The sequence below is a fragment of the Mauremys mutica genome, chromosome 3 (assembly GCF_020497125.1).
Source record: "Mauremys mutica isolate MM-2020 ecotype Southern chromosome 3, ASM2049712v1, whole genome shotgun sequence".
NCBI classification, from domain to species: domain Eukaryota; kingdom Metazoa; phylum Chordata; order Testudines; family Geoemydidae; genus Mauremys; species Mauremys mutica.
In genome coordinates, this window is record NC_059074.1 from 138,044,199 (window position 1) to 138,053,978 (window position 9,780).

The 9,780-nt window shown below is 45.3% G+C and overlaps 1 protein-coding gene across 8 annotated transcripts in view; it reads right to left on the reverse strand.

Annotated features, from left to right (window-relative positions):
• Window positions 1–8,399, reverse strand: part of RGS7 (regulator of G protein signaling 7) — a 427,776-nt gene extending 419,377 nt beyond the window's left edge. For all 8 annotated transcript variants that reach the window (XM_045011555.1, XM_045011554.1, XM_045011563.1 and 5 more), the window contains exons 1-2: window positions 8,254–8,399; window positions 7,231–7,357 (exon numbers count right to left, since the gene is read on the reverse strand). In XM_045011555.1, the coding sequence (XP_044867490.1) occupies window positions 7,231–7,308 (78 nt within the window). In that variant the 5' untranslated portion in view covers window positions 7,309–7,357; window positions 8,254–8,399. The remainder of the gene's footprint in view (window positions 1–7,230; window positions 7,358–8,253) is intronic.
• Between the last annotated feature and the right edge of the window lie 1,381 nt (window positions 8,400–9,780).

The window sequence follows — 9,780 nt, forward strand, 5'->3', positions numbered from 1 at the left end:
GAAAATACGATCACCTCCATCAAAAACTATTTTAATATTTAGGGCAGGGAGAGAGGTGGTGACTCAAAGTCTCAGTCAACAAGAATATAATTAATTACTCCAACAAAGGTAGTCTTGATATCACAAAAAAGGACAAAACTGGATTGGAATATCTTAAACAGGTGATAAAAAAGCAAGTAAACTTGTAAATTAGAGTTCATAATCCCCCATAGGGGGATTCAACTTGTTGAATTTAGAATCATTTAAAACAGAACATGAGAGTGATCAGTTAGAATCCCGTGGCTTTTTTCAACTCAAGGAAATACAGCATAGGGTAGTGGTTCTAAAATTAGAAGTTTTCCCCAACAATAAATTCTCTCCTCTCCATGTCAAATTGAAGAAAGAAAACAACCTCAAGTTCTGAAAACTTAAACTCATAAGATACAAGAAAAGCCAATATTAGTAGTTTTCTCTACAATCCAACTTCTAGCCACAATTGCAAGTGTTGCTGAAATCAAAGATTTCTATATGATGTTCAAACACTAATGGTTCCAGTGCTCTTACATCTTCTAATTCAGCTTTTAATTGCTGATGGATATAGACTCAGTAGGAAAGGAAATAAAAGTAATACTTTCAATATGTTCATATTTGCCTGAAGCTAATACCAGGAAACTTTAGGACTCTTCCTAAGGTATGTTGGCACCACCTATGTGTCATATTTCATTATTTTATAATGAAGCAGGCATCTAAAAATAGTAATGCAGGTGACATTCTATTAAAAGAAAAAAAGTACAAGAGCTTTCTGAGGTGGCATGATACTGATACTGATACTGATATAAGGAACTATTTATCTGTGCAAGTGCCTTTTGCAATACAGATTTAAACAAGTCATTTATGCACTAAATATTTAACTCAAATATTTGATCTGGGTTTTCTAAAAAAAAAATCATCTAAATGTGCAGTATACTTTCTGTGTATATGAACGTGGAACACTGGAAGAAATCTAGATTGTGTCATTTTATACTATTATGTTTTCTTCATCTTCCTTTTCTGGACAACCCAATCAGCTTTCTCCACTTCCTTATCTTGGTAACTAACCAGAAACTAACTATAGGTGAGAGATGAGCTTGTTTACTGTAATCTTTGTGGTTCTGTTTGGGCTTGGCATCTCTGAAAATTAACACTGGATCTATAAATCCCCTGACCTTTGAAAAGGTCAGATCCAGACCTCAGAATTCAGACTCTCTCTATGATGAGCCAAACTTCAATAATGAATCCAAATATGCCTGAACTTCATAAAAATGCAGATTCAGATCAGCTCTATGATCCAAACATTGTGACTCAGGACCATCTCAAATCATCCAAATTTTCTGGTCCTTTTGTGACTTGGCTAGGCCAGGATTTAGGGAGACCTGGGACAGGGGCGGCTCTAGGTATTTTGCCGCCTCAAGCACAGCAGGCAGGCTGTCTTCAGCGGCTTGCCTCCGGGAAGTCCCCGGTCCCGCAGATTCGGCGGCACACCTGCGGGAGGTCCGCCGAAGCCGTGGGACCAGCGGACCCTCCACAGGCATGCCGCCGAAGGCAACCTGCCTGCCGCCCTCGCGGCGACCAGCAGAGCACCCCCCATGGCTTGCCACCCCAAGCACATGCTTGGCGTGCTGGTGCCTGGATTCGCCCCTGACCTGGGCTATGACTCTAGGCAGTCCAGACTGTATTTAATAAGACTGGAGTTAGAGAGACAGTGAGAACTACAAGGTTATGTTTGTGCTCAGCATTCTCAATAAAGAATTTGCTTTGTATTCACTACAGTCAAGGCCTGTCTCTTGCCTATCACAAGAGATATTACATGTTTCCTCTTTTTCTCATGGGCACAGATATGAGATTGCCATCCCACACAATCATGCTGCATAAATATCGTATTGGGACAAACAGTTAAACCCAATCACATTTAAGCCATGGCATTCAAAATGTAAGGAGATTTTCAATTCTAAATATTCAATCATCCATGAGACAACCACCCCAAAAGTACATAACTTTTTCAAGTAACTTCTAATTAATTTTCTGTCTAATTGTTTTTTTTTAAAAAGTACTTCATGAATTTGGCAGGTCTGTACTCTAGTTACTCAGCACAGTTCATTCTTCCCTAATACAATGACAAAATGCAACAAAAAAACCTTACTAGTTATTGCAGCCTCTTCATAGAAAATGGAGGAGCATTATGTTCTGAAATTGATTACAAAATTCCTGTGGTGTAGCAGCCACTATTAAACCATCAAGACTTCAAGGGCAGCTGGTAATATCTGAAGTCAAATGTCTTATGCTTTAACAACCTCTTACCATACTCTAAACCCAGAAGTCTTCTATATTTGTTGATGGTAGTATCAAATTTGCATCCTGTCATAAACATCTATGTACTTTTAAAATACATATGTCACCAGATCTTATTTTGCTTCCTGTTTCCTAGAACATTGCTTGGAAGTTTTCACCTGAGACTGTGCCACCTGTCAATACAATCTATAGTATGATAGGTCAAGAGGAGTAGTTAAAGGAATCAAAGAAAGCAGGCATAGACTCAGACTGTAAAGCCAGAAGGGACCATAATGATCATCCAGTCTGACATCCTCCACATTGCAGGCCACAGAACCTCACCCACCCATTCCTGTAATAGATCCATAACCTTTGGCTGAGTTACTGAAGTCCTCAAATCATGATTTAAAGACTTCAAGTTACAGAGAATTCACCATTTATAGTAGCTTAAACCTTCAAGTGACCTGTACCCCACACTACAGAGGAAGGTGAAAACCCCACAGGGTCTCTGCCAATCTGACCCAGGGGAAAATTCTCTCCTAACCACAAAAATAACATGACAGATTATACTGCATAAGATTAAGATATGTGAAAAGTGTCCTACTATACAACTCTGTTTTTAAAAATGCCATAGAAAAACTAGGTAAATAAACACAGTATTTGTACTTTCCTATACATGTTACATATGTCTGGAAGTTACACTTCAGCAATGAGATAGACATTTTAAAAAAAGAAAATAATCAGTTTAGTGGGTTAAAAAAAAAAGATGTATCTGAGTACAGCTCCTTTAGAACAACTGTGAAACCCAAGAAGTCCTTTTAATATCTCCTATGCAATAGTTCTACAATCCATTATACAGCTGAAATATTACAATGAAACTTATTCTTCAGTATATATATATATAAAATGAAATACTATGTTTTTGAGGGAACTGAATCAAATCAAGTAGGTGCAATAATTTTTTTAGGAAATATAATATGATGATAACCATTCTGCCCATGTTTGTTTACTATATAAATATACATAAGCGCATAGACACAATTTTTGTACACAATTGTAAAGTTAATGGACAGGTGGTCCAATGACATTATGCACGTGCAAAGTTTCCCAAACTTTTGTGCATCAAATTCCTAAAATTATATTAGCAGCAAAGAATCCTGTGGCACCTTATAGACTAACAGACGTTTTGCAGCATGAGCTTTCGTGGGTGAATACCCACTTCTTCGGATGCAACTTGCATCCGAAGAAGTGGGTATTCACCCATGAAAGCTCATGCTGCAAAACATCTGTTAGTCTATAAGGTGCCACAGGATTCTTTGCTGCTTCTACAGAACCAGACTAACACGGCTACCTCTCTGATACTTAAAATTATATTTAGTCACATAAATAAAAGTAGCCTGATTTTCAGAGGTGCTGGCATTCCCAAATCCCAGTGAAGTCAGCAGTATCTTTCAAAATGAGGGTACGTCTACACTACGGGACTATTCCGAATTTGCATAAACCGGTTTTGTAAAACAGATTTTATAAAATCAATTGCGCGCGGCCACACTAAGCACATTAATTCGGTGGTGTGCGTCCGCGGTCCGAGGCTAGCGTCGGCTTCTGGAGCGTTGCACTGTGGGTAGCTATTCCCTAGCTATCCCATCGTTCCCGCAGCCTCCCCCGCCGCCCCTTGGAACTTCCGGGTTGAGATCCCAGTGCCTGATGGGGCAAAAATCATTGTCGCGGGTGGTTCTGGGTAAATGTCGTTAGTCACTCCTTCCTCTGGGAAAGCAACGGCAGACAAGCATTTCGCGCCTTTTTCCCCTGGATTGCCCTGGCAGATGCCATAGCATGGCAATCATGGAGCTTGTTTTGCCTTTTGTGACTCTCACCGTATGTGTACTAGATGCCGCTCACAGAGGCGATTCAGCAGCGCTACACAGAAGCATGCTTTTGCTTTTGCATGACAGCAGAGATGGTTACCAGCCATATTGCACCATCCAATCCCTTCCATAAATTGGAACTAAGATGATCATGGCTACCAGTCCTTTTGTACCATTTGCTGCTGTCATAAGTGCCCCTGGCTGCTCTTAGCCAGGGGCGCAAAAGCCAAAATTGGGAATGACTCCCTGAGTCAATCCCTCCTTTTTGGTATCTAAAAATAGAATCAGTCCTGCCTAGAATATAGGCAAGTGTACTAGATAACCACTGTATCATAGAACCAGAGAGCACAGCTGCTCTGTGTCAGATCCTGCAGAAATTATGATCTGTATGCTATTCACAGGGGGTGCTCCTGTAACAACACCACCTGTTCATTCCGTTCTTACCCCAGCCTTCCTGGGCTACCATACCATTGTCCCCCCACTTGTGTGATGAAGTAATAAAGAATGCAGGAATAAGACATGGTGACTTGTTAGTGAGAAATGAGTGGAAGGCAGCCTCCAGCTGCTATGATAGTCCAGACAGGACATTAAGCAGTGTGTAGGAGAGAAGCCCAGCATCCCTCTGCTAGTCCAGGGGCAACTGAATCTTTTCTTTACACATGAAGGGTGGGGGCTGATGGAGCTCAGCCCCCTGTTGCTATGATGACAATGGTTACCAGCCATATTGCACCATCCACCACCAGAAAAAATTAGGGCCAGGCGCCTTTGATCGACCTGACGGATGCTAGTCAGCATGGTTACTGCCCCATGTGCCAATAGGCTGATGACGAGGACGGTTACCAGTCCTTTTGTACCATCAGCCACCCATGGCAGGGGGGGAGTGATGATGTTGGTGTTGACGGCTGCAGCATCGTGTCTATCTGCAGCATTCAGTAAAGATAGGGTGACATGTAAAAGAGTCAGAGGATTGTTTTCCCTTTCGCTTCTGGGGGTGTGTGGGGGGGGTGAGTAGATTGCCAAGCTATGCCCTGACCCACCGCGGACACTGTGTTTGACCCTAGAAGCATTTGGAGCTCAGCCAAGAATGCAAATACTTTTCGGAGGCTGCAGGAACTGTGGGATAGCTTCAGTCCTCCAGTCCATGAGCGTCCATTTGATTCTTTGGCTTTCCGTTACGCTTGTCACGCTGCAGTGCGCTGAGTCCCTGCTATGGCGTCTGTCTGGAGATTTTTAAAAAAGGATTCTGAATTTCATCTTCTGTAACGTAGCGCTGATAGTACGGATTTGCCTGCCCTTACAGCGATCATATCCGCATGGTCCGTGCTGGAGCTCTTTTTTTATTTTGATTTCGGACTGCATCGCCACCCGTGGTGATCGGAGCTCCACGCTGGGCAAACAGGAAATATTCAAAAGTTCGTGGGGCTTTTCCTGTCTACCTGACCACTGCATCCGAGTTCAGATTGCGGTCCAGAGCGGTCACTGGTGCACTGTGGGATAGCTCCCGGAGGCCAATGCCGTCGATCAGCGTCCACACTAACCCTAATCCGATATGTTAATACCGATACTAGCGTTACTCCTCTCGTTAGGGAGGAGTACAGAAACCGGTTTAAAGAGCCATTAAAATCAATATAAGGTGCCTCCTAGTGTGGACGGTTGTGGTGTTAAATCGGTTTTACGCTCCTAAAATTGGTTTAAACGCCTAGTGTAGACCAGGCTTGAGAAGGCATGAACTATACATCAATTTGTGACTAACAAAATATTTATAATCTCTGGAAAGAACAGTCTATTACCACAATATCTGATGACATCAATTACTCTCACTATTGAAGAAGCACTGACAACTAATCTAATAATGTTTTTAATTTCAGTCAATGTGGAGGGGGGAGAGAGAGTCAACTCCTAAAAGACAAAAATAAGAGTTGATTTTTCTATTTTAAATATCCACAAACTAATTACAACTCCCTAAATTCTGGGAGTAAACAGGTAGTTAAAACATTCTACATCCAAGTTTGTGTGAAAGATTCTCTTTCACCACTACCACAATTTAAGAATTTTCTCATTTAATTATAATTTAGTTGTATTTATTTAAAGAAGTCAAATTCAAAGGTAAAGACAACTTTATCTCCTTAGTTTAAACATAATCTGTTTCCACACTAACCTATCTCAAATTCCCCAAGCAACCATTCTAATTGAAGTACAGTAGCCAAATAAATCCCATTATTTAGGTCAATGTCTGGGAGTTTGTTTATTGATGTTGTTGTAAAAACATTGATCATGCTGGGAAATCTATTTGCAGAGAGAATCCTTGGAATATACATTTAAAAATGCTATTGATTGCAAAACAAAAAAAATCTACACAATTATTTTCCTCATACCACATGTGCAATTAACACTTTAATTGCATTGTAAACAATTGACTAATTAACCAAACATTTGTTATTTGAAAACTAACATATGAAGTATGTAATATTTTTACTCATTTTACAATCAAATCATTTTAAAAGGGAATAGTCTAACTCAATCGAAAAATGTTTTATCATCACATATCAGCTGTACCTAGCACGTGGAAAGAGCAGGTGAAATAAATTAATATTGCAGCACTGCCATCTGACACATAAAATGAACCGAACATGAATGAATGTTTAAAGCATGCATTATAGAATAAACGTTCTTGAACACTTTGCAAAGTTATCTATGCATATGTATATGTGTTTTAAAATTGAGAGAAATAGATTAGGTAATTTCTTAAAATAAAAAACAACAGATAAACGGATTGGGATATTGAGCTAATATTTCACACGCTCATACTGTTGCTATTTAAGTAGTGTAAAGTATACATCATGTACTAAATATTCCAACAATATTCCAACAGTAAAGCACGTATCTCTCTGATGCTCTGAAATCATGTTGTTGCACTCCTACGAATGGAACATCAGAGCAGCAGCTTGTATCAAGACAAGTGGAGGCAAAATGTTAAAATAGTTACATTTTCCCGGGGGGAGGGAGAGGAGAAACCAGGAGCGAAAGTTTCCTAATGCCATTTGCTCAACTGTTTCGGAGAAATTAAAAAGCCTCCTACCTTTCTGTATACCAGCATGTTTGGGGATTCATCAGCCACCCCGTTGCTGCTTTGCCCATAATTATTTCCTTGCGCCATGTCCCAGTGCTACGATCCGCTGACAAATGTTGCGCTGAGCAATTTGCCACTGTGAAAGGTAAGAGTGATCAGTGAGATACAGCTGCAGGAGGTCTCCTTCCCCCTACTGACGGTGATTAATAAAGCTGACTTTCTCCCAACACGTTACCCTCATCCGTTTCTCCGCCCGATATTTACACTGGGGCAAAGCAGCTAATTCCCCGTTTACTGCCATTACCCCCTTGCGCCGGTAAATAATGAATGAGTGTAACGTACTAACCTAGTTCCGACTTTAATGAATTGCCACTTCACACCGCTGAGCACACTAGGGTAGAGGCATCTCCCTACAAAATGCTCCCCACTGAATACTGGACACCGCATCTTTCCGATCGCCCTTTAAAGGGCTGCGTCCGCCGGTCAGGAACTGCCGATTAGCCGGCTGCCTTCCCAGCTGTTCCGCTCGCGGTTCGTCCTGCCCCCCGCACCCCGCGCCCCAGCAGCCGCCCGGAGGCAGCTCCCGCTGCAGCGCTTCCCCGGCCCGTGCGGCGCTCACCCACCTGCACAAAGAGCCGCGCCAGCTTTTCGGGGGAGGGGGGGAGGGAGCCCCCCCGGCACCACACGATGCCGGCTCCATCGCCTCCGCCCCCCCTCCACGGGCAGAGCGCGCCGGCGGCGGCAGAGCCCCAGCCGGGCTCCCAGCCGCCCGCCCGACAACCCGCTGCGGGAGGGAGTGAGGGCGGGCGGGGGTAGGGTTCACCGCGACCCCCCGCCAGCCCCGCGGCACGTTGGGGCTGGTGCTGCCGGCGGCTCTGCCCTGCTTCGGAAGCCCGCGCCTGGGCTTTCAGCACCGCGGACAGCAGCCCCGGAAGCCCTCCGCCCCCTGCTCGCCGGCGGCACCTCACCCGCGCCGCTCCGGGGGAGGGTGAACTCCCCCGCCCTGCCCCGCTCCCCGCCCTGCCTATTTACCTCCCCGGGCCAAGGTCACTGGCTGCACGGCGGCAGCGGCTCCTCTCCTCCGCCTCCTCCGGGCGCGCGCCGCGCGGTCCGTGTCAGCCGGCAGCGGAGGGAGGGATGCGAGGATCGGTCATCACACAAACAATGCGCACCCGGGCTGCTGCCGCCGCCGCCGCCTGCTGCTGCTGCCGCTGCCGCCGCCGCCGCCGCCGCGGAGGCTGCGACTCCCCCCAAGCCTCGCACGAGCGGCCGCGGCTCCCCTCCCTGGAACGGAGCTGCCTCGTCACGTGAGGAAATGGAACGTCAAAGGTGCTGCTGCTGCTGCAGCGCCAGGCGGCTCACAAACCCGCCCGCTCTCTGGCTGCTGCTGCTGCTGCTGCTCTCAGCTCTCTCTCTCTGCCCCCACGGGAAGCAGCCAAGGAGCTGCAGCTGCCTGCAGGTTTGGCAGCAAGTTGTCAACGAGATTAGGCAACGCGGGAGGGCTGGCCAAGAATAGAATATGGGCTAATGGGATGGATGATGGGGGGGGGGCAGCAGTGGGGGCAAAGTGTGTCACATCCTCTCTCTTCCTCCAGCATACAGCCCTGGCTGCTCACCTACTACGCCCAGCCTTGTACCTGATTTTAAGGAGTGAGGCCAGCGTTTTAAAACTTAGGTCATAGAGGGGCACTTTCATGGTGAAAGGGCCTAATTTTCAGAAATGGTGGCGCTGCTACAGTTCTCATTGACGCCCCTGGAAACTAGGAATGATCAGCACCTCTGGAGGGGAATCATACCCCTTATTTAGAGAGCTGGATGTTAGGCATCCCAGTTTGCTAAGCTAAAATTTTCAAACAGAAAATATTGGTAATAGCAGCAGGAGAAGTAAGCCATCTTTAGGGTGAAGAGATTTTCCTGTGACATGTTGCCCCTTGTGGCGTGTGCTTTGGGACAATCAGAGCAATTGGAGCTGGAAGAGACCCCTGTATGTAATTACAGACTCTCTCTCTCAGCAGTGGGAAGGAGGCGATCATGACTTTGTCCTTCCAGACAGTTCCTGATTGAGATGTTCTCCCCTGCCCAGCAAGCAGCCAATGAGCAGCTGACCAGGAAATAAAGTTGTTTATTTGTTAAATGCTTACAACAGTGGTGTCACTTGCTGTGCAAAACACAAAATAAGACAGTCCCTGCCTCAAGTGCTTACAAGTGAAGTGATAGAGGAGGTCTGCTCTCTGCTGCTGTGGAAGAAGAAGAGCAGAGAGGTCTCAAAGAAGCAGGGCCGGCTTTAGGAAGTGCGGGGCCCAATTCGAACAGTTTTGACGGGGCCTCGGCAGGGATGACTTTAAAAAAACCCAAAAAAACCCCCACACACGTAAAAAAAACATGTGGGGCTTGTACTCACTGAGTGGTGCTCCGAGTCTTTGGTGGCACTTCGGTGGTGGGTCCTTCACTTGCTCCAGGTCTTCGGCGGCACTGAAGGACCTGCCACTGAAGACCCAGAGCAAGCGAAGGACCCGCTGCCAAAGTGCTGCTGAAGACCTAAAGCGCCACCAGGTGAGT